The sequence below is a fragment of the Halictus rubicundus genome, chromosome 9 (assembly GCF_050948215.1).
Source record: "Halictus rubicundus isolate RS-2024b chromosome 9, iyHalRubi1_principal, whole genome shotgun sequence".
Taxonomy (NCBI): Eukaryota; Metazoa; Arthropoda; class Insecta; order Hymenoptera; family Halictidae; genus Halictus; species Halictus rubicundus.
Genome location: NC_135157.1, coordinates 11,024,505 through 11,049,862, shown reverse-complemented (window position 1 = coordinate 11,049,862; position 25,358 = coordinate 11,024,505). Strand labels below are relative to the sequence as shown.

Here is a 25,358-nt window from a genome sequence, read left to right as displayed (position 1 = left end):
TTCCCGATCCTCCATTAGTTTGATTACTCGAATATGCACCATTGTCACGACTCTCCTAGCCCCGCGGAATATCAAGATTAGAGAAAAATCATGGGTGAGGTTATGTGCGCCCTTAGGGCTCGCATACTGAACTGCTAAAGGCATATACTTCTTACTGACACATCTTCATTTGTAAACAGGACAATTTCGAGGGCTTTTGGAGTCGCGGATTACGATTCTAGTATTATCTTTTTGTTAGGTTGAGAAACTACCCTTAAAAAACTACTCTTGTAAGGGATGTTTCATGCTATCGAAACAAGGCTTTGCTGGTTGACTTAGAATGTAATTTTAAGCAAATGTACAGGCTGTTTTGATGGTACAACCGGGGAGGGGATGATTCTTCGCGAGAAAATAATTAATTAATTTTGTTTTACTTGACGCTTTGTATTCGAGAAAACCGAGTTTGAAAATTCGGCGAACGCGCGGGCTGTTGGATGGGAAACGTCTGACGGGTCTGACCATGGCCTACCGATTCTACTTCTTACAAATGCTAGGCGCGCCAACTTGACGGATCTTCACTTTCTCGAAAACAAACCCTCAAACGAAATAAATTGATTCCGTATTTTCGACTTATTTTCTCGCGTGGTCCACGGTTCTACCATCAATACTGGGACACCCTGTGTATACAGTCTTCATAAACAGTTGTTATACGACGTTGTTACACCGTTATACTGTACAGATAACGAAGGAACTCGACAAGCGACATTTTACTGAGAAAAGTTGAATTTTATGTTGAGAAAATCGGCGAGGGTACAGTGAGATAAGAGGGTTAATCAGTTTATCATATTTAGGACTGCCTGCTATCAACAAGTTGACGTTAACGCAAGCACGCAGAGGATTGTTGAATGCCAAAAGAGGAGATTGTGAGAGAAATAGAGACGGAGAGGGAGGATCGATGCTATCACTATGCACATGCACGTAGTCTCGACGACGTCGGCGGACGACAAAACGGCGCCAACGTTGGCCTTGGAGGGGAGTATAATATCTTTCGAAATTTTCACGCTTCCGGGGTTGGAGCGGTTGACGGTGTTACAGAGCCAGATGGCCGAAGAAGAAAGGGTGGGGAGACGAAGAATCACGGATAAGCATCGCATAGGGGAAAGGTCTCCTCGAGAACCTTTACCGCTATATCCACCTAATCCCCGTATACCTTTAGGTCAATTTACCCTCGGCGGATCGGGCGCATGAAATTCATTCGTTTACTCAGTCTCACTCAACTGGGAACGTTCCCCGTAAGCTATTACTCTGATAATTCCTATCGAGTTGATCCTCCTAGAACTTTAATTATTGTAATTGGATACATATTACAAGAAACTTCCGTGCTGGGGTTTTGCGAAAATCCGAGTTAATAATGCCGCCAATGATGCGAAAGTTCAATGTTAAATGCTTGGAGAGATCAGTTGCGATTTATTCTAAAATTAATTGAGAAAATTAATTTCTCGCAATTATTTTTAGATTGTCTAAAATTTTATATCTAACTTTCGTGAAACTATTTTTACGCGGAACCTGAGTGTCAGAGCTAAGTCAATTTCGTTCACGTTCTTGGCTTATATTTTTCACGTGGAATCATCATGCTGCCTCTTGTGCCAACGGTTACGAGACATACTGTGTCTATTTAGTGGCATGTTTCAGCACGTTTTCGGTCTGAATAAGCCCTCCAATACAGTGGGATGCACGCGAGGGTAAAATACACACGATTTTACCGCGAACTTCCCACGTACGAGGCATCACAAGCACTCCTGATTGTAAAAGCTTTTCAAGAATGTCTGCTCCGAAAAGTAAAAACGAGAACTGTGCGCCGTGAATAACAATCGAGTGAATCTAAATCACAACAAGATACAACTAACATAATATAAACTTGATACTCCGAAAACTTCAATATAAAATCGGCATATTTTCCGGATTTTTTCAAAATCGATTTTACAACCAAAAATTCTGATATAATTCACTGGCATGTGTGCTATTAGGTAGAATGTTCGTGAATTTTTTCGTAATCTTTTGAAGAGCAGAACAGGAGAAATACAGCATAATTCTTTAAACCGTGCTCTCCCTATAACTACCCTTGTGGTAGGGGTGCAGACTTGAAACTTGGCACAGAGGGTTTTCTTTGGCAGCCCTATCGAATGGTGCGACCAAAAATCAATTTGGTTTGGGGGCACTTTTGACCATAATCCGACTATACCCTTTAAAAAGAATTATTATACCATACATAATAATTACAAGAATCTATAACATCGAAAGAAATTATTTTTGTATATGTCATATTTTTTTTTTTTTTGTAGGTTTTGATGTGTATTTGCCGTTGTTGAAGTTTGACGTTTTTCAACAGCTTGTACATGGAAATGAAAGCTGTGTAACGTATCGTGTCGGCGCTGGCGTTGGCAGACTCTCTGCGAGGATTTGTGTTAATTAATAAAAACGCATTAACTTAATTAACGCTCGTACCACACCTCGACGTTTGCACGCAATCCTTGCGCTGCCAGTGGTGCTCCAATTTTTCAATGAGCAATGCCGTGAGATTCTGGGATGAAGAAATAATTTAGTCAAGAGATATTTAATTCTCCGGTTCAACGGTCGGCCACGGAAGTCCATTAATTTCGTAGGCTGGTTTTCTTAGTGCCCGATGATATCTACTGTCCGCTTAAAATCGTCTTATTCTCCTTACTCCGTTCGGATCCCCTACTTCAAACACTCGGCTGAAGAGGGCGGCGCGAGCTAAAATAATACACAGACGGTTTTTATTTCGCGTAACCTCCTGTCTGAAAAGCTTCTTTATCAACGATGTCTGCGCTCCGAAGCCTCCTGCAACTTCTTTGTCTCCTAAAGAATCCCGGTACACCACCTTCAAAATTCAAACTTGACCCCTCGCTTTATGGTTTCTTTCGTAACCCTTCTTTTGAAAATTCACTCCGGGAAATGAAAATTCTCTGTCCATTGTAAATCTACATTCCGAGGATTAGATGAACGTGGGTCAAAGCATCTGTCTTTCATCGTCCTTAAGCATAAAACCATTTTAACAGAAAGCGGACTTAACACACAAAATATTAGAAATATTACAGCAATATGTACTATAACGCACGTATAAAAATATTGTGAGTGTTGCTGTTAATTCATTAATGAACGAACTCATTGTATCATTATATTTAGTCACACGACAGACACGAGGGAAACGAACAAAATCGACATTACAAAAAGATTAATAGCGACAGGAAGAATGTTCAAGCGCCAGCAATTACTCGGTAATGAAATACAATGGTCCCGAAGCATTTGTACGTCCCGCAAGTATAACAACGTCCCCATAATTGATACACGACGGAAAGCGTTTCAAGAATTGCGTGCCACGTGTACACGAACCGCGCCCCCCTCCCCACGTAATTCGCGATACAATCTGTAATGCTAATTGACGGTGAGAAAATAAGTCCGATGGATGGAACAATATTTACACGACGCCTGACCGCCATTTTAGAGAGAAACGGTCCGTTGTTGTTGCGTTCGCGATAGAGACGAGTTTCAATGACTGTCTGTGTGCTCGATTTATTTTTATTGCAGACGGGTGTATGTATCGTGTTTGCAGTGAAAATATTTGTACGTTTACCTGTTCACCGCCATCTGTAGCAGTCTCGATTTCCCCTGGGCCGTCAAAAGTCGTCCTTCAGAGCACGTCACGAAAGGACACGCCTGCGTCGACTGATTAATGTCCTTTCGATCCTAGGATACTGTAAAAAAGAAAAAAGAATGGTACAATTATGCGACAGAACTTTCGATATTTATCACATGCACGGTCAATTTGCGGAACGTAATGTCATAGAACAATCGATAATACTAAAGTAATTGTTAGACTGCAGATGTTTGTACAGATTACATTTTTAAATAGATCAATTTTTAGACAGATAAATTATAAATGAAACTAGTATTTTAAAAAATTTTGATTAGTGGATTAAGATCCGGAAATCTGTCTGTTGCCATTAGACTATGGATTTTATTCGCTTAGGATACAAAATTACTAGTAGGTTTGCACAACTGTAAAAACATTAAAAGAATTTAGAAGCATAGTTGTATTATTTTTACTGTATTAAAAATATTAAATAAAGGAATTTATTTAGCTTCCGCGTCTTATAACTGAGCCAGCCAATTATTATTTTGCATAAAAATTCACTGTCCAGTTATTGCTATTGGACTCACACTCGTCTTTTCTTTTACGACCAGTGTCTGACCATGCACGTTCTCGTGTCACTTGTCTGATCAAGGACAGGAGCATCTTACTACTGTCCGACTACAGATGAACTCATATCACCTGTATGATCGAAGGCAAAAGCGTTTTACTGCTGATTGATCATTACAAAACTCGTATCACTTGTTTGATCAAAGATAGGAGCGTTCCACTGTCTGATCATAAGCGGACTTGTATCACTTGTCCGATAACTACTGTTACATGTATGTAGAATGTAGAATTATATCTTTTGTCTGATCGAGGTCAGATGTATTCTACTGATACCTAACCAGTATGAATGTCTTGTCTGATCACAGAAACATACTGTTTCCTGGCTAGTCTAAACGAGTTGTTACGTTTGTGTCTGATCAGAGCCTGGGAAATTCTACTACTGGCCAACCATAAGCATACTTATATCTTCTGTCCGGTCAGGATCAGGTACATACTACTGCCGTCTGATAGCTAACGGACTTGTATCACTTATCTGATTAGGAACATGAGCACTGCTAAGCAAAGACAATATTATTCTATTTCTCATTATATACATATTTCTTTATGAAATTGGTAAAAATATTTTAAATCGTTGCTATGTGTCTAAAAACATGACAATATATCTTCAAGATGTACTTAAATGCATAAAATTCACAGTCTAACGTTTGAATGAAAATATAAAGGTATACCTAAGTGCATAAAACTCGCAGTCTAACGATTGCACAGTAATACAGACATAGAACAGTTAATGAAAATAGAAAATTGTGCACGAATCGGAGAAGATTCAAAGAACATAGACAAGAAGAATACTCTTGCCGAAAGATTCGCGAATTTCGAAACATATTGCGGAGATTGGTCCTGAATTACCGACGACGATGGCAGTTCCGTGAGTCAGCGCACTCTGCGACTTACGATTACGTACTAAAGCCGTCGCGGCTGGAAAGTTCCGTGAAAAATCGTTATCCCGAGTCTTTGTCGCGGTCGTAAACCCTTTAGAGGGATCAGACGAGACTCGCGACATTTCCAAACGTTGGCAAACACGGTTGGAACCCGGCCACGCGGACGTAGGCCAATTATGACATAATAATGGCTGATTGTCGTAACATCAGACGCGACGCGACGCGACGTGATTAACGGACAGCACCCGTTGTATTTAATCACACCGCGACGTTTAATTTCGCGGCAGACACCGCTGTGCTCAACGAATAGATCCTGAAAATCCAGAATCTCGAAACCTCCGCATCCCCTTCCCAAAGATGGCGTCGCGAGTCTAGGATGTGCCATTTTTGGTGCAATAACGAGACAAGATATAGTTCTGATTTGCTTTCAATGATTTATACACGATTCAACAACCGGGGCTGCCTCCCCCTTAACAAAAATCACAGAAAACAGGGTTGAATTCGTTCGATCGACTGAGTTAATTGCAAAGGGGTGATCGATAAAATTAATTAACGGAACACAGAAACTATTCAGTTCAGACTGCACAAATGTTTTTTTTCTTATTATAGTCGAAATTGAAGGAAGCTGATGAACCAAAATAAAAAATTAAAATATGGTAAGCTAAAAAAGAAGTTAAGGAAAAACAACCACTTTTCATTATAGTTGAAATTTGAGCAAACTAAAGAAAAAGAATCTAAAATCGAGGAAAATAAATTCAAAAATAAATGCAAAGGACGTTGTCATTAGATAAAAAGGTTGATTTCCGATGATCGATTTAAAAATCTGAGATTTCTTTTCGTGGAAGTCTTTTTGGAAAAGACAAAGAGTTTTCACCCCTTCGCATTTAACCCTGCCAATTGCGTAACAGACGAAGCAACCGGAAATGCCGTTTAAGGATGCGTTTAGGTGTTCGCATAAATTTTATTCTCTGCTTTTTTACTTTGAATCCGGTATAGATATTCTGAACTATTGCGTAACAACCTGTCGAATCTGAGAAAATGAATTCGATCACGGAGATGAAGACGATAACGATTTTTCTCGACGATGATTGAACAATTACAATAGAAACATCGATACTTATATACATATATTCATATATATTTCATCGAACTTCGATCTCTTTAAGTATCTCGTTTCAAAACATACATATGTACACACGTACAAATATAATATATAATATATACATTATATTCATAATCTGACACACTTATAAATACATTCCCCACGCGGGAACGTAACAAACGAAATGAAGATCTCGCAGGGGGCCGACAATCGTTCACATCGTTCGTTGTATAACGTACAAAATATATATATATACATATACATCGTAGTCAGCATACACGGTATGCAGGAGTTCGGTTTCACGCGGGAATATAAAACTCATCGACGATCTATTATTAAATAACTAAATAATGGCCTGCTTTTGCGCGAGATTATCGTCCGGTATAATCGTGTCTGACTTATTAATAGAACTTCAGATCGATTGCCTTCGTGCAACGTATCGGAAGTTCTCGAATACTGTGTGAAAAAATAAGAGAAAAGAAAAAAAAAGACGCTACGGGGAAACGTTCTCTCCCGTATTATGCACGTCCGCCATTTTTGTTTCTTCTCTTTCCTTCGAAACGACGAGAGCATAGACTGACACTGTACTACTAACAAATTAGTCGTTTTAACAAACGGGAAATCTACAATTTCGAGGAAATTAATAAACGGTCACTATGTGATGAAAAATCGAAAGCAACATTTGCTAAGTTGCTAACTGCCGTGGGATTCCATCAACTTCCGGTGTCTGATAACCTCGACGTATAAAATGAAAAATACTTGTAAAAGTCTCTTAAAATCAGCACATTAAGTGTCAACATCCTAATTATTAAATAAATAATCCACGAAAAATTTGATCTAGATCGGACATCGGAAAAAACTGTTCCCTGACACTCAAGAAACATAATTCAGTGGCGATACCGTCATATTTTCTCGATTATATTCTTAATTATTGATCGTATAAAAAAATGAGTGAGACGAAATTTGTAGATCTACACACGATGCATCTTTTATGTTTGAACACTTTCTTCGTAGAACGAATGAGTTTTTTAAAAAAATGAATAGCCAGACTGAAAGACATCGCGAAAAAAGTTCAAATAATTTTCAGAATTTCCTGATTTGGAGTTTCCTCGTTTTTTCATCGTCAGTCTGAAAAGTTCAAGAGAACTTGACGAGAGGAGATAGCGGAAGTCGGCGACACCGGAAGTCGAGGCAGCAAGCAAAAGATTTGTTTCCTGTTTCCTCGAGTGAAGGCACTTCGCGCTTGGGATCAATCCGAATCGATCGATCTTCCGCGGCCCTCCGAGTTGAACGTCGACGCGTGGCGACCATACTCGCTCCCCTAAGCCGCGATAAAATCGTTCGAACGGAACTCGAACGACGCGGGTGGCCGTGGCGTGCATCGCACGCATTAACTCTCTCCCATTCCCTTTCGCGTTGCACTTTTCCAGACGCGGGTTTCTTATGCTGCTTACGCTCCCGGGCTTATGCTACAGGGTCCCTAACGAGCGATCTCTCCCCCCTGGCACCGAACCAACCAAACAACTGACCAAAAAATATTAGGTTGTTGCGCATTTTGTCACCGTTCTCTCCCTCTTCATTTTTTAATTTTTGCATCGTCCTCTGTCCTGCGGTTAGGGGACAGCGGTAGACACGTCAATTCTAACCCTTGTCTGTCCCTCAGTCTTACAGCTGTTCTCTTATGTGAAATTGACACAATGGCGAAATTGGGGGGGATCCGTAAGTTATTAATTTTGCAAATGCTTTCTTCAAGAATGAAAACCTAAGGCGATACGAGGGAAATACTGGGATTTTTCTAAAAATGTTCAAAAAGAAGCAAAAGAAAATTCACATTAACAATTGTCATTTAACCATTTTTTATCTCATAAATTGTGTAAAATTGACGTCGCCAAATGGGAACACTCCCTCAATGCACCTTTCATGTAATGCAGGGATAAAAATATAGGTTTTTTATTTCTGCAGTGTTTTCCTTTGAAGGGTGGATAATAGTCCTTGAACCTAAAGAAAAGCGTATCGAGCGATTTACTTCAGAAATTATCAACACTTCATTTAAATTAGAAAATAATCTTCCAATGCTTGGCAAGAAGTATTTTCAGAATTGCTTAAAATCTTGTAGAATTTTTTGCAAATTTTTCTACGCACACCATTCTCCATTTGCATATTTTCTGAGATACTTCTTTAACCCTCACACCGATATGAATGACTCCGGCATAACATACGGAGGGTTAAACAAAATTGATACCTCCAGGTTCAAAGTCTACCTTCGTTACAGACTGAAAAATGTGTGCAGTGAGTATTGTTTCAGTATACCTTACTAAAAACGCGTGAAAATTGTTTCTCGTCAGAAGAGAAAGAGATCGGTCGAGTGACAAAACTTGGAAGGAAATCCCGACTCGGAAAGAATGAAAGGTCGTCACGAGACGCGTTTAACGCGAGAAAATATGCTTGGGTCGATTTGAAACGATGACTGAACATGTAATCCGATTTGTAACTTTCTCATGACTGATATGGCGGAGCGACTCAGTCGGCGATTCTGAACGAGAAAACAAATAGAGAAACGAAGAGTGATAGTTTCTCTGACCTTTGCGGGTTAGTTAGGTTTCCTTTCACTGATCGATCGCTTCGCCGAACTTCCCAGACTTCATCGGAAGATCGAATAAAGTATATATCGCGAAGATTGCAAGTTTCACCGATCGCGTCTAACTCCGGCGCCAATCCGGCATTCTTTTTATTAGTTGTGTACAGCTCCGAATCGATTTTATTGTCACTACAAATCGTGTCTTAGAGACGGTACAGTGCACGCATTATTTTACTATACGTATATAGATATATATGTATATATAAACATTTGCGACATCTGCCAGGAGATCTGATTTCTAGAAGCACAAGTCGAATAGTCAAACGCAACAACCTAATATTTCGAGAACGGACCCCGCTTCCGCGCGCTGATCATTTTTACAAAATGAACTTTAAAAAAAAAAAAAAGAAAAACAAAGCTCGATACGGTCACAGTCTAGTTACAATTACAGATAATTAACGCTAAAGGCTACTCGATCGTCAGGCCACAATTCGCTGGACGAGTCGCTGACTTGAAAGAATGGAATCGCTGCCAATTCACGCGCGCAGGCGAACCTAATCGCCATGCTGCGTGTGCTTCGCGGATAAAATTAACTTCACTGAAGTCGAATACTAGCTCTTTTCAATCGGCCGTTACCTTCAGCATCGAAAATAAATCGCGAAACTGAGAACTGTCCAACTAAATATCAGTCGACGTCCAAAATCAGTAAAGAGCAAAATTGTACGCAAATAACATTCACTCTGTCGCCATTTCTTCGCATGAAATCACATTCCTCGAGGATCCTCCGAGTTTCGAGCGCGTTCTATCGCGTGACAAATTGCACATCGGCTTCGCGGTGATCGAGAGCCAAGAATATTTACACATTCGCAAAAATATTTCCTTCTATCGTTAACACTGAACCGGCCACGTGTTTTGCGCACGATTGCTTGATTCGCGCGTCGATTTTCCTACAAAATATTTTCCAGAAAAGTTCACACTGTGATATCCCATAAGCAACATCGGCTGCACTATTGCACAAATAGTCCATCATTTATTACTCATTTAACAATCTTATGTCGTTCATTTTATTCGATTTTTGCTCGGACAGAATACTCGTAGTTGCATTGGTAGGCTCATGGCAGTAATAAAATTAATTATGGCAGGGAAACTACATCTTTGAATTGTTGCAAGCTGTGCGTATTGTTCGAACAGCCCTATCTGACATAAAGTTCGAAATAAAATATTTATAACAAGGTGGGAAATACTATCTATCGAAGGAGGAACAAAAAAATGATTTCTTTCTGTTCGAAACGAACTGTGCAAGCGATACTGTTTATGGGACAGTCCAACGTCAGCTGCGTCGAAAATTATTCGATGGACTCGTCGACCGGGTCGTCGATTAATTAAACATCTCTAATAAAACTTATAGTCGCGGTGGCAAACACAAAACGCGTGCGTCGCCGACAGTGAAAGAAGTAGAATGCAAGAGTCATCGTTTGAGTAACATGATCGAGAGACAGAAGGAAGTAATCTTCGTTTTATTTGCAGTATACAGAATGGGAGAACGCGGTGTACACGTTCGAAGTGTGCGATCGTGTCGGAGAAAATGACTGCCTCGGTGTCGAATCACTTTCGCGTCCAGATCGAACGATACTCTATCAGATAGAGACTATCTAAAGAAAACGGAGCGAGAATATTTATTATCATAGTTCCTTCCAACGAATCGACAACTCTTCTATTCTATTTCTCTAACATACACCACCGCTCAGTTACACAATAGTCGCTTACAATCTTCGCGAGCTAAAATAAAAGATATCGCAGTCTATCATTTCATGACTGTCGTTTCACGACGTGCATTCAGTTGCATCAACATCGTCAACGATAAAAGCTCGACTCGCATTCTCTTCTTCGAGAAGAAAAGCAAGATCGTTAGATGAACGAACGTTTCAACAAATCAAAGTCGAATAGGATCCTCTGTTTTATCCCCCTGATGAATCATCCTGTACTTTCGACACGTGTGCGAATAATCAAAGACACCCTGTAGAAAACACCGGAAGTTCCCAATAAACATCTCAATTGGAACATGTTCCCCGTACCAACGTTAATACTGTGGTATAGAATTTTAGCACGAGTTTCTTCTGTAAACTCTTAATTATGTTCAGATACGTTATAATAAACAACGTATAAAATAACGTCACCTTGCGAATTCGTCCAGCAACTGCGTCAGAAATGAATGTGTTAAGTACAGTATCCATTTATCCATAACAGGTTACTTTCTACAATTTGCGAAATAGCTATGGAACACATACAAAAAGTCTAATTAACATATAATGACATTACAAAATTACATTCAAAAAATCGGACAGAACCATGAAATTGAAGTTGTTCCTTTTTTTAAAAATATTTGAACTTTGGACCAGTGTTTTCTACAAGCAGTTTACGATTGCTGTAACGATCGCGTTCACTCGTTCGATCGAATAGTTGTCGCCAAAATTCCAATTTTCGCGAAACGACGCGGGAACTCACGCTGACGTGAGAGCGGCCGTTCGTGCGCGGCTCCGTTCTGGCCATTTTCCCCGAGAAATCGTTTCGCCAAGATATCGCATGCGAACGGCTGCCCGCCTTAAATCACGCATACAACGTGTCGCCGTGCAAAATCGATACGACCGCACGCAGGTTTCGCGTGGCGATTCCGCACGCCGATGGGTTCGCTGGTTCTCGTCGCCATAACCGCTAGCCGAGACATTCTCGATAGTCTGCACGATACGCGGACGCATGGTCGTCGATACAGGATCGTCCACAAACCCGGATGCTTCGAAAACGGAAAAGCTATTAGGTCAACCCAGAAACTCGCGACTTCGCAATCAATATTCAACAACCCCCGCTCAGGATTATGGCGTTAGACTACCTCTAATCCAGCTTTCAAGGCTGTTCCAGCCAATTGTTCTTCCCTCAAGATTTACCCCAATATTTTGACACCTGGGCCAACATTTTTCACTAGGTAAATGGTCAACACGTTGACTGCTGCCCATTATAAACAATTCTGAATTCTAAGATATTTCAGCTTTGCAAGAGAATTGTAAACATGAAATTTTAAACGTTCGGGTTTTACAATCTCTAACTATACACCCGTCTTTTAATAAATTTCAAAAATGTTGAGTGAAGCTTTAGAAAGTGGTGTAGTACTTCTGAGGAAACAGTGTACCACTTCAGGGTTAAGATAATCTTGCTTTTACAGATTCTAACAATTTTTTTTTCTAGCTGTAGGCACTGTTTATTCCACTAATAAGACGGTAGTACACGCAGTTACTTTCTATGCAGCAATTATTTTTGCATTCGATTAGGATCGCGACACGCAAGAGAATCGAAAGAGTTTACAAATCGATTTTTTGCTTTTAATAAAATTACTTTGACCTCGACCCGGACCTTGTAGGATTTTCACAGTTCTCGTGAGTCAACGTGTTGATGAACATTTACGAGCGATATGTACAATTTTCAATTGAACGTACAAGCGGTGAACGACACTATTCGTCAAACCCGATAACGATCTGTTAAGCGGGAGTCTACCGATGGTTTTGCATAGTTAGCCGCGTACATGGGAGCAGCCGACAAGGCACAGACTTAATAAATAACACAAAGCATAACGTGGCGTGCCGTTGTGCAAAACAAAAAATTGCAACGCCAGGGAAAAAGTAACGAAACTAGTTCGAAGCGGTGTGTATTCGTGCAAGTGGCATGACCACTCGATCTTAAACGGCTGTTACACAATCGATACAATTAAACGGGCAGGTTTTACGGTCGCAATCGCAGATTTTCATCCGTTCTACACACGAGAAAATATGCTCCATTTTGTTCGGCTGAACGTTGCAATTTTTGTATAATTCTGTATAATGTACAATACGCGATTCACAAGGATCGTAGCCGCAAAACCGGAAGTCATCCTGAGTAGCGATTATAAATTCCTAGATACGGTGGACGCTCAAAATTTTCCTCAGTTTCTCAAATTTTACGCTAATCCTGAAATGAACGTATTCGATTTTTCCTGAACATATCGTCGAGCGCGGTACATTTAAATAATTTTCGTCGATGGAAAACAGGAAATATCTATAGCCCGAAATTACGGCATTTTTTCCGATTATTTTGTCAGTGATCGCGAGAATTGCTCTGCCAAGCGCAAAAAAGCGTTCAAAGACTCTGCGTTGCCAAATGACGGGACAACCCGCTGAATCGACTAAATTATCGGTAAACTTGACAAAAGAAACGAAACGAATAAAATATTTGTCGTCGACAAGCGGACTTTATGCCTTTATAAAATGCACGATTATCTAACGCCCGGTCCAACGAAAAAAGTGAAATAAATTTCTACGACTTCTATTTTTAGCGAAAATCAAAATAAATCGTTGTGACTCTTACTTCACTCCCTGATCAAAATTATTAAAGCTTTGACTGCCGCAGTATTGCTAATGTGACTGCACTGGTAGTTTAATATTGATTGTGTATACATGCAAAACTGTAGGAAAATATTTGCTCGATTTTATGCGGCAATCGAAGCGCCGATGGAAAGCAAACGAGGTTGGTGCAAGACCTAAATAAAAATTGAAATCGTGCTTCCTCCGATAATAATAATTCTAATGCGTTTCGATGGATCGTGGGGAATTATAAAAGCATAAACACTGATTTGGGATGGCAAAAGTACAATTTGCGTGAGTGACAATCCGGCAGGCGTGTTCAAGTCGAATGATTTGCGCGGAATTAGGTGTACATCGTGCGAGATCGGTCCGTCGATCGAGTGTTGTCAGGGGTCCTCGGTGGATTGCAATGTTTTATTAAACAATCGTTCAGTTTCCAAGGATTGAGCTTGCTATACGCTAATTTCTCGCGCGCCCGCTAACAGTACGCGTCCGTACAATCCGGCTGACAATGGTTCGTTCGCTTTCGAAAAAGAAGAAACAAACGAAATCCCGCTCGAAACACAATGGACGCTTCGGAAACTGCCGATGACAGTGATCATCTACTAGGTCGTGGATCATCTGCATTCGTAACATTTACCTGGACGGTAATTGAATAAAATTCTCAACAGAACAAAATTAATTTCAGTTTTAGAGATCCATTTTCGCAAACAGACATTTAAAGAACTTGTTTACTCCGTCCAGGATCCCACTGAACTGGAAATAAAATAAAGACTGCGCGCGGGATTGTCTTCATTTTATTCACAAATGCATAAAATCCGCTAGTCCGGTGATAATAAAATATATTCCAGAAAGTATTGCGTATTCGAGGCACCGCTCCGCCATGTCACGAGCGCGATAAAACAGAACTTTAACCCTTTCGAATCGTCGTCGGTTCGTTCGACCCGTAAAAAATGAAACAGCTGGGAAAGAAAGGCGAATGAAAAAATACGCAATAGATCCTGGTACATCCATAATAATAAAAGAAATCCTGACTCGATTGTACTCTCGTGTCCAGTCTCGCATGTACACGCGTTCCACGAACACGTCGTTCGTCGTTAAAACAGACACTAACTTCGTGCGGTTACATATTTATTTATTAACAGACGATGATAATAATAATGCTACCTCTATACCGATCACCAACGATACACTTTCTGTTTTACAAACATTTCTGGTAAAACAAATCTTACATCGCTCTGTTCGTTAAGAAACAAACACGTACATAAACGAAGTTAGTGTCTACTTTAACAGGAAAATAAAAACGTCCATTTGTAGAGTGGCACGAGGACTGTGGGGCAACTCGACTGCGGATCTTTGTGCGAAATAAAAATGTTCTGCGTCCGTTCCAAGAAACAGAGGAATTTCGTTCCTTGTTGAACTGCTTTGGTAGGTCGAGAGTAACATACCGACGGTCTTTCATAATCTTTCTATTGTTCTGCGGCTACTCATTCTTGTGACAAGCGCGTAAAATCCGCAATCTAGCAGTGACGGCGCGCAGTTCCTTCCACGGCGCACCGAAAGCGGCGGTCTCTGCGGTGTTCGCGCGTGAACATAATGCGATAGAACGTGAAAAGGAACACAGCAACGAGAAACGGAACTGAAAACGATTAGGCCGAACCGCGTACGCCATTATGGTTCTCGGGTATACACCAGAAACAAAAATACAAAATGGTACAGTGTTATGCGACTCTCCCCTCCTCGAGGCGAGGACGGGACAGCATGATCGATTCGTTCGAGCTCTGCCGCTCCTCTAATCCCGATCGCAAAAAAAAATAAATAAAAACAGGGGAAATGTACGAACTGGACCAGAACATAAACATTGCATTTTTATTAATACAGCTTGAAGGTTCATTGACACGCCTGCTTATAATCCACGACGGGGGACACGATCGTTCGACGGTCAAACATGCTGCAGATCCGTGTGTTCGTATGCGGAGACGAACGAAGAAGCGAGACAAACGGCCTTGGCCCACCGTCGCTCGGATCTCGAAAATGATCCTCTCTCCGATTCTCATCCGCCGTCTTGCTTCTCTCGTTCTTGACTCGTTTCCGCGAAGACGGGACGAGAATTCTCTTTCGTCGAGATCCTAGCTGATAAATATTCGATCGTACTCGTGAACGCATTTTACACTTAAAACCGAGAGGTTCTTTTCAATGACTTACATTACGATCCTAGAAGGTAAACGCGACCGTCATCGTCGGGGCGGCTCCTGCGTCCATAGGACGATCCAATGATCTCGTCGATCCGCGCGAGACCCGCCCCGACGATACACAGCTAGATCTTATTAAACTGAGAACGTGTGTAGTATTGGTGAGTTCGAGCTCCATTCCGTGTTTTCTGTGTGATACATCCTCTTTTTTTATATATCTATGTAACTATATAGTTTATTTATATATGTATATAGGCGAATCAATCGCACAGAAGCGCGAGCACCTTCCGGAGGACGAAGACGGGCGATCTCCAACGGAAGGATCCCCGCTTTAGAGGATCCAAAGACACGGCACAAAAGACCGAAATATCGTTTGGGGGTGGGGGTGGAGGGGGTGAGTTCGACGGCTCGCAACAACGTATGTACAGAAATAGAAAAAACGACGAGTGTCTCTCTCTCACACACGCGTGGGCTTACAAAGTGTTCGTCCTGTGTCTCGGGTGGCAACGATCTACCAGTTGTTGCCCCGTCCCCGACCCCTGAACCCGTTGCCCCTGAACTGGCCGCCGCGTTTCATCCCCCTCGGCATGAAGTTGCCGATCGCTGGGCCACGGGGCCCTCTGTCCATCCAGGGAGCCCTGGGTCCTCCACGGAACCCTCGGCCACGGGGTGGGCCGCCTCTCCACGGAGGGAACGGGACGGGACCGGCGAGACGCGGCCGGAAGTTAGGCCCTAACGGACCGTCGAAGTCGTAGATGCCCGGATGAGACTCCGCAGACGCCTGGGGTATCGGTCCGTTCAGACCGGAGTCGGATCCAGTCGGTGTCTGTGGTCCGTTCGACAGCATCCGTTTCTTGTTGATGTGTTCGTCGACCTGGTCGTCGAAGCCGCCGTTCGTCGACGGTCGCTTCAGATCATTGTTCGCCAGATCCTCCATCTGCTGGTCCATGTGCTGCGCCTGCTGCTCGTTGAAACTTATCTCCTGGCCGGCCGTATCCGGCGACTCGCTGTCGCGGGGCTTTTCCGACGTTACAGGTTCCGATTCAACGTGCTCCTCGTACTCGGATATCGGCACATACTGACTCAGCTGGGAGTCCTTCGAGTCCGCTGCCACGGGCACGACCGTCACTTGGTTCAACGGTAGTTGATCCTCCGGCTCCGAGGTCCCGAGCTCGGATTCGTGCTCGTGCACGAGACTCGATCCGCCTGCGTAAGGTGGCTGGTCCAAGTCGCGGGAGTTCGGAGTACCGTGAGACGATCTACGGTCTTGCGAGAGAGACTGAGGATTGTCATCCTGGTCCTGGTCTAGCGCGTGATCCTCATTTCCCAGGGTGTCCCTGTCGTCCGGAAGACCTATCGGCATACCCTCCTCGTCAAGGATCACGACCGTGTCCGGCGGCTGGAGCATCAGAGACCGATTGTTCGGTAGGATCTCCGGCGACGACCTATGGTGCTGGTCCATGGACCGTGGCTTTCGATTGTTCAGCAGGCTTCTTTGCTTGTTGTGGTCGTCTGAGTACCTGTCCCGTCGATTCCGCGGGAACCCACGACCGCCCCGACCTCTGTCGTTCCGGTGGAACGACATGTCCCTGTGCGGGTGGTCGGCCGGCTGCGAATACCTGCCGCGCATCTGCGACTCGCCGTGGAACTCCGGGTTCGGTCTCAAGCCGTGATTATCCCGGTACTCGAAGTCCTGCTGGGGAAAATCTGGCTGTGACTGGTGCATCTGATGAAATTCTTGTTGGCCGAAGTCCTGCTGGTTCTGCAGGAAGCCGGGCGGCGGCCTGTTCTGATGGAAATTCGACTGAGACGGACGAAAGTCCGACGAGGGATTGTGACGGAAGTCTCCTTGGTCCTGGTGAAACGGTGCCTGGTTTGGATGAAACTGTGGCGGCGGAGGAGGAGGCGGAGGTGGTCCCGAATGCATGTGCACGTCCTGCATCATTGGCCCGTGGGGACCTGGCATTTGCCCGGTGGGAAGCGGGATCATGCGCATGTCCATGTCCATGTGTTGGGAGGGCGGCGGATTACCGACTCGCATGTCTCTGTCCTGCGACCTGACGTCCACCAACACCCTCCCTTTCGGCTTACTGTCGGTTTCGTCGTCGGACATCTCCATGTCAACACTTTCCACGATATCACCGGATTGCATGTGTTGCCTGCTATTTGCATTGTGAAGATATCAGTTTAAGAAAATTACTTTTGCACGCTGCTGATAAGAGCTGTGTATACCGTTCACTTACCGGTAATCCTGATCGCCCGAAGACCATAAGCTACTGCTATTCGGTATCGTGCTCATCGAGCTCTCGTTTACATTGTGATTCGCGGGACTGCCTGTTAGACTGATCAAATTACGGTGGTCGACGTCCGCCGCTTTCATCAATCGATACGGCAGCTGATTCTCCACCGTCATCGGTATCGGTATCACCCTAGAAAAAAGTGTTTTAGTAATGTATACGCGAATCGTACGTTGTCTCGAAGATCAATCGATCCCGTTTAACTACGAAATGTTTCACCTATGATCTACATCCCCAGTGGTACTCAGAAGAGATTCTTGTGGTTGAGGGTCGTCGTACTCTACCGGGTCTGTGAAACCAGCTTTCTCATACATCGGCGGTGATTCCGGCGTTTCCGACAGGATTTCGCTTTTTCCCCTTACTGGGTTAACCCACGTGGTCTCGTTGTTCGGATCCCATCTGTCCGATTCACCGTCCATCCAAACTTTCGTTTTTTCATCACACTCACCCGGCCAACTTGGATTCATGCTATTCTTTCCTGAAGATATAGCGAAACCCGCTACGTTATAAAAAATTAATTATTTTATGGTCAAACTTCTCTGGCGTTATGTTCTATGTTCTAAAATCCCATACCCTTTTCTTCCCACTTGGATGATTCTTTGATAGACTCGTTCGGCGGTGTCCACGTGGGGAATTTTGGTGGCAACTTATTATAACAATTTTCATCGTCGAGAAATATCGGCGGAGGTAACGGAGGGGGCGGTAACGGGTTGACTGTGTTATTGTTAGTGGGGCCGTCGAAGGGTACGGTGATGTTACTCTGACTGTTTTGACTGGAGTACGGGGAGGGGGTATGCGACTCGCCGGACAAGTTCCGAACAGGCAGTGGAGTACTGTGGGTCATTTGGCAATTATTCACGCCCATGGGCGTATTTTGACTGCCCATCATTCTTGAGATCACAGGGGTTACAGGATGTTGTCCTAATACAGGTGAATGTATGTAGTTGGTACGTTGGGGGGAACCTACTTGGGACTCGGGAATATCTAGACCGAGACCTGGAATTCCACCAGGATCTTGTGTTCCGTCAGAAGAAGGAAGAACAGTCTTTAAGAAACTAGAAATATTAAAGTCCGCGTTAGTACTTTCGTTTTTGGAGGGCCTCATATTGATTACTTCTATTGGTTTAGCCTGAAAGAAAGCGTGTAAAGTTTGAATAATGTTTTAAAGCGTGGTATATTTTATACTTAAAGAGTTAGGCCACACTGAATAGAAACATATTTAAATTTTCCCACATTATGTTTTCAAAAAAATTGCAAAAGATTACTACGAATCTAACACACTCAAGATGACCTAACCACTAACCCCTAAATTAGATATACCTCTAAAGAGTCGTTATACTGCTGTGATATTCCAGTAGGCGTTGACGATCTTTCGTTAAATATATTTCTCTGTAAAAAGAACAGTGTGCATAATGGCCCTAACGCCATGCGATAATAAGATTTCTGTCTACGAATCCTTACCATACTACCAAAATCCATATTTCCTCCTATAAAGGACGAAAAATTATTGGTGAAGTCACCGGAATCATTGCCTTGACCTAATTCTGGAGCTGGTACAGGCACAGGATCGTACTCGTGCGAGTATGACCCATACATAGATGGTGGAGCCACATCTATCATTCCCAATTGATTTTGAATCTGATTTTCGTCTCCTGGTAGATCTATATCGCTGTCAGGACTTGGAGATGGAGCATTGATGTCTGGCGAGGGAATTGGAGAAATCAAAGTTGGTAAAAGTTCGTCCAACTTTTTCTTTAAATTTTTTACACGGCTTCCAAAATTCCTGTATGCCTGTTCATAAAAAGTATTGAACATTGAATAATACTGACCAATTGAAAAAATAGTACTTGTATCGTTCCATACTTACATTGGTAACTATTTTAACTTCACCCCTCTGAGTTTCATAAAACTGATCTGCTTGTTCTAGTAATTCGAGCACTTGTGTCCTTTCCCTAATCTCTGCTTCCAGTGCACGAACATAATTTTCAACATTTCTCACTGCCAAATCGACCTCCTTCTCAGCATCTTCGACCCTTCTTCTGTCTTTCAGAGAAGCGCATAGTTCTTCCGCATTTTCTACATCTATATTACTTTCCCTTAAGTCTCGTAATCTTGCGTCTGTTGCTTGCTCCAATGTAGCACATGATCTCATAGTAGAAATAAGTAGAGCAGCTTGAAAGTCTTCCGGTGCTGTTGTTGGTTGTGGATCCAATTTCTTTTTTGGAGCTGCCGAAATTAATCCAGACAAGTCTGCGAGGAACTCTTCGTCGTATACTTGTCGCTGATCCCATATTTTAAATATCCTCAGTATACGATGCTTCACTTTTTCGTCCCTGACCATAGTTGTTGCACGTTGCAAAGTTGTCCCCCACGACTCCACAAACTCGAAATTTTTTCTCTTCGAGTATTGAATAACATCGTTTGCCAGATAAAAGAGCGTCAAACGATGCTCAACTTTCACTGTTATATAAAACGTATTACATTATCATCCATTGCATTAAAAGCAATGGAGTAAACTGTACATTAATGAAATTGCAAACAATCAATAAACAATTAGAAACACTTTGTTTCGATAGACGCTTAAAACTATAGTGGGTAATCCCAAAAATAATTTTAAAATTATGATATTTAGTAGACTAAGAACTGAGATCACGTTAGGAACATCTGATACATCTAAATACATATAATTTTAGAGTAACTCGGATTATGAAACGTTACGGAGCCTACCTTTCTTTAAAACCTGCAACCATGTAGCAACAATCTTTTTATGGTGTTGTCGCCTTTCCAGACACCAGGAAGAGAGACCCTGAATCGACTCCTGCGAATCCTTCAGCGTGTGGAGCCTTCGCTCGAAGAGCTCCATATCAAAGTCACTGTTCGCCATTATAAGTTAGAACAATACATTTAACAGACTGTCTATGTACTCGTTGCAATGTCACGTTTTAACGTGAACCACCGAGAGGAACACGTGCAACGTTGTTCAGGTATCATAGATACAACATCTACCTAGCCAATCAACCTAACCAAGTAACTGTTGCTGGTGCACTAATCATCGGGATCTCGAACATCGTAAACATCCGTCGAAGTCAAACCATTTTTCTCGTCGGCGACGATATTGTTCTCTAGCTTCTCGGACAGTGTTTCGCACAGAAAACAACAAAAATCTTTGAAGAAAACCACTCGTATCGTTGTTCGTACGATCTGCACGCTGAAGACACCGCTTTCGCGTCACTCACAACGCTTAAAGAAACTTCCTCAATTCGGCAAGCAAATCCGTCGTAATAATGCTTTTATGCACTCGACAATATCACATCTACAACATGTCAACTTTTCCAGTGCATTTCAAAACTATCGTAATCCAGTGTGACCGATCTTGAAAACAAGAGTCCGCCATCTTTTCAGAACCAAAACACGAGCGCGCAATGGCCGGCGCGATTTTCTAGTATATATAGCACGCGACGAAATTCAGAAAGAATAGCCCCGTATAAATGTCGCATGCACCCCTCGCAAACGTTCTCGTTAAATATTCCAACAAGCGACATATTATACTTGAAGCAAGATTTTTATTTCAACCATTTCATGCGTAAGTAAATACCTCAAATATAAGAATACTTATGTTAACATTTGACGTTTTGTTGCCGACTAAACAAAGGCTGAAGTAAAGATTAGCAATAAGGAGATACGAGATTGTAAAAATATTAAATATTTCATCTATGTGTTTGTCTGTACGTTTTGAAAGAATAGATTTTTCAAATCTTCCATATTTGTTACTGTTTACAAATTCGTAATTGAATATGGTGGTTTCAATGTTCGATCAAATCTCTGTCCTTATTACGTCGATAACGTTTATGCATTTCCACGTTTATAAGTTTCACTCGATAATAAATTCCATTATTTATTTAAAGTTCAAATAGTCCTGAGGTTTACCGCGCTGAGTAGGCGGTTGGTAATAGAGTCTGCGCAGTGAGGACGCGATGCGTGTCTGCGACACAGTTCATGGAATCAACAAAGTGATGATCAACAAGCGACATCTAGAGCAAAACTCGGGAAATAAGTTGATGCAACAATGTTCCCAGTCGAGCCTGAGATTTCTTCGTGATTGCTCGCGCTCGACTCGGCACTCACACGCAGTTGCACGCAGTCGAGCGCAGTCGAGCGCAGTGACGCTGGTTGTAAAGTAGCTTTGTCATTCGTCGAGTTTATTTGCTTTTTTTTCGTGATTAGATACTGCGGCAGAGTTTAAAGGTCAGTTTCTGTTTGTAACATTTATTAGTAAGACACGATACTTCAGTCCAGTCAAAGAAACAGTAGTGCAGGCATTAACTTCGCGTACGTGTTGTTTTCCGTATTGGCTTCACTTTCACTGTGTTTCTCTATTCAGAACGATCAAGATGTCACCGAAGAAAGTTTACGTTATTGGTGTCGGCATGACAAAATTCGAGAAGCCAGGCACACGGAATGATATCGATTATCCGGAAATGGCAAAGGAGGCCGTGACAAAGGCTTTGCAGGACGCACGGGTTTCCTACGACGCGATACAAGCTGCCTGCGTTGGTTACGTTTACGGAGATTCCACCTGCGGTCAAAGGGCACTCTACCAAGTCGGAATCACTGGTTGCCCCGTGTATAATGTAAATAATAATTGTTCAACCGGTTCCACCGCTTTGATCATGGTTAAACAGCTAATCGAAGGTGGTTCCATCGATTGTGCGTTAGCCCTTGGCTTTGAAAAAATGGAAAAGGGCTCTTTAATGTCAAAATTCATGGATCGTACCAATCCTATGGACAAGCATGTAGAAATTATGGCTGAAATTGCTGGTACCAAACTGTTCTTTTTCTACTAGTTTGGATGAGTCTATTTTTTTTTAATTTCTCCCTATTTTATCTGGTCCTTGTTTAATCGTAGGTATGAATGAAAGTCCAATTACTGCACAGCTATTTGGAAATGCTGGCATTGAACACATGAAGAAATACGGCACAAAACCTGAGCATTTTGCAAAGATCGCCTATAAAAATCATTTACATTCCATGAACAACCCATACTCTCAATTCCAAGATAAATACACTTTGGAGCAAATAATGAATTCTCCGAAAGTATTTGGACCACTGACTAAGCTTCAGTGTTGTCCGACATCGGATGGTTCAGCAGCCGTGGTTCTTGCTAGCGAGGACTTTGTTCGTAAACACAAGCTTGAATCTCAAGCAGTAGAAATTGTAGGGATGGAAATGTCTACTGACTTGCCATCTACATTCGCAGAGAAGAGTGCCATTAAACTTATTGGGTATAAGAACAAAAATATTCTCAGACGGGTTGGGTCGGGAAGACATTGGGTCGAGACGAATCGGGTTGTTGAATGTCCTCGGGAATCTCAAATATTCTTGAGAATCCCGAAAATTCTCGTGAATTCCGGTATATTCGAATCTCCCAAAATTATTGGGAACCCGTCCCGATCCCGAATAAAATTCCCGGCCCAACATTTTCGTGTTCTCGCACACCTCTAATGAGAAGAAATGAAAATCGTGATTTTATCTTTTTACAGCTATGATATGACAAAGAATGCAGCTGAGAAAGTGTTTACACAATGCCCTTACAGACCATCCGATGTGGATGTGGTGGAATTGCATGATTGCTTTTCGACCAATGAACTTATTACTTACGAAGCATTAGGTCTCTGTGCCCCTGGCCATGCTGGTAAGCTGATTGATGCTGGTGACAACACGTACGGAGGAAAGTATGTAATAAATCCTAGTGGTGGATTGATCTCGAAGGGACATCCACTGGGAGCAACAGGGCTGGCACAGTGTGCTGAACTCTGCTGGCAATTGCGAGGCCAAGCTGGTAAAAGACAAGTGCCAAAAGCAAAGCTTGCGTTGCAGCACAATATTGGTTTAGGTGGAGCAGTTGTGGTTGCTCTGTATCGATTAGGTTTTCCTCAAAGTGTACAGAAAAATAATGTCAGTGGACAAGTCAATCCAGATGGCTTCAAAGCAAACGCGCTGTTCAAAATATTAGAAATCGCGATGCAAGAAGATGAAGACGGTTTGATCGACAGAGTTCGTGGAATATACGGGTTCAAAGTAACAAACGGACCTGGCGGTGCAGAAGGTATTTGGATTGTTAACGCCAAAACCGGAAAAGGAAAGGTTGAATATAACGGGACGACTAAACCAGACGTTATGATCACCATTAACGATACCGATATCGTCGATTTTATATCTGGAAAGTTGAACCCACAAAAGGCTTTCTTCCAAGGAAAAATTAAAATCCAAGGCAATATGGGTTTAGCGATGAAATTAATTGACTTGCAAAAACGTGCCGCTCAGAAAATTGAACTCCTTCGTTCGAAATTGTAAAGCGTAGAAACGTTGAAATTTTTCTAGAGATTCCTTGATCTGATATCGAAGTTGACAAATATGGTCTCGATAAAAAATTAGATTCAGAAGCTTGCATCAAAATGCGCTACACTCATTCCTGTTGCATAGTGTAAATTCGTTTTTAACGAAAGATGTTGAATATTCTAGAATTTTTATATAAAATTACGTAGTTAATGTATGAATAATTAATTCTATTTTTCTAAATAGTCACGTTACTATCGCCAAAAACAATTGTTCAATAGTAAAAGAACATCTATATAGCCGAATTAGATTATAAAAAGTTTCGGCGTTTTGTAAATTCTTAATCGAATTGTATTTATAATTTAAGCCAAATTGATTGTCTATTATTTTTATTGGAAGATTATGAATCCATTAAATTATATTTTTGTTAAATTTTGTATAGTATAAGTATCTTGTTATACTCCGTCTATAGACAAATGAAGTCTTAGGTGTTATAAGGGCGTGAATGCTAACAATTGATTGCAACAAAATGGCATTCAGAAAATAAAAAATGGCTTTTGGCATTCACAAATTGCACGGGGCTACTTTCCAAAATGTTTTATGTAAAATAACCTTGTACCCTTTTACACCTATCACCTTAAATGTTTATATAGAATGGTATATTATATAATAATGGATATGTATTACACTTTATATATTTTATTATTAGCATTTCGGAAATACTTTAAAGATTAAGCGAGGGAAGGTTCATAATAGCACTGTATTAAAAATATGGTTATAAGGTGTAACTTATACAAAGTATCAATTATATCTTTTTTACGATATAGAATGATAGACATTACTATTGAATTATTGGTGCAATAGGTGGAAGCAGGGTGCAATTAAAATGTTATACACAATTTTTATAAAAGAAGGTGTAGGTTTTTATACTTATTACCAAAATGTTTTTATTGAAAAATAAATGTTATTAAATATTTTAAAACAAATCTGTTTTTACTTTACAGCAATACGTTTATCTCCTGTTTATTCCAATTTTGGCAACGATAACTGCTATTATCAGCATTGTTATCGTTCGAAAACAGCCATGTATAATTCAAAACATTCCTTTGATAAGTTGAAATTAATGCAATTACTCTTTTCATTCAAATGAGAACGTCGTTTCTAATACAAGAAAATCATTAGCAAACTATACCTGCTATTGTTCTCTAAAAATAACGTTTCCGGTTGATATGCAAAATTTCTTCTTTTGCTAATGTGGTCATTTAACCTGTATTTGAAATAGAGGTTAATATGAAAACTGACCTTGACAGTCAACTAACAATGTTG

General features: G+C 41.6%; 2 protein-coding genes across 4 annotated transcripts; one reads left to right on the top strand and one right to left on the bottom strand.

Moving 5' to 3' along the window:
• Positions 1-148: 148 nt before the first annotated feature.
• On the bottom strand, positions 149-21,645 carry LOC143357293 (uncharacterized). 3 transcript variants are annotated; one of them, XM_076793682.1, is made up of 10 exons: positions 20,424-21,645; positions 19,564-20,156; positions 19,158-19,487; positions 19,017-19,085; positions 18,270-18,825; positions 17,916-18,195; positions 17,643-17,828; positions 15,877-17,558; positions 3,629-3,755; positions 149-163 (listed from the first exon to the last, which is right to left on the bottom strand). In XM_076793682.1, the coding sequence occupies exons 1-8, from the start codon at positions 20,578-20,580 to the stop codon at positions 15,911-15,913; spliced, it is 3,819 nt and encodes a 1,272-aa protein (XP_076649797.1). In that variant the 5' UTR covers positions 20,581-21,645; the 3' UTR covers positions 149-163; positions 3,629-3,755; positions 15,877-15,910. The 3 variants fall into 3 exon arrangements, with proteins under 3 accessions (XP_076649797.1, XP_076649798.1, XP_076649799.1); XM_076793683.1 differs by lacking the exons at positions 149-163; positions 3,629-3,755 and having other exon boundaries at positions 15,911-17,558; positions 17,916-18,174; XM_076793684.1 differs by lacking the exons at positions 149-163; positions 3,629-3,755 and having other exon boundaries at positions 15,911-17,558; positions 19,564-20,212; positions 20,424-20,530.
• Positions 21,646-21,796: 151 nt separating this feature from the next.
• On the top strand, positions 21,797-25,018 carry Scpx (Sterol carrier protein X-related thiolase). Its single transcript, XM_076793685.1, has 4 exons — positions 21,797-21,941; positions 22,078-22,514; positions 22,603-22,978; positions 23,237-25,018. Exons 2-4 carry the CDS (start codon positions 22,088-22,090, stop codon positions 24,048-24,050), a joined length of 1,617 nt encoding a protein of 538 aa, XP_076649800.1. The 5' UTR covers positions 21,797-21,941; positions 22,078-22,087; the 3' UTR covers positions 24,051-25,018.
• The last annotated feature ends 340 nt before the right edge of the window (positions 25,019-25,358 follow it).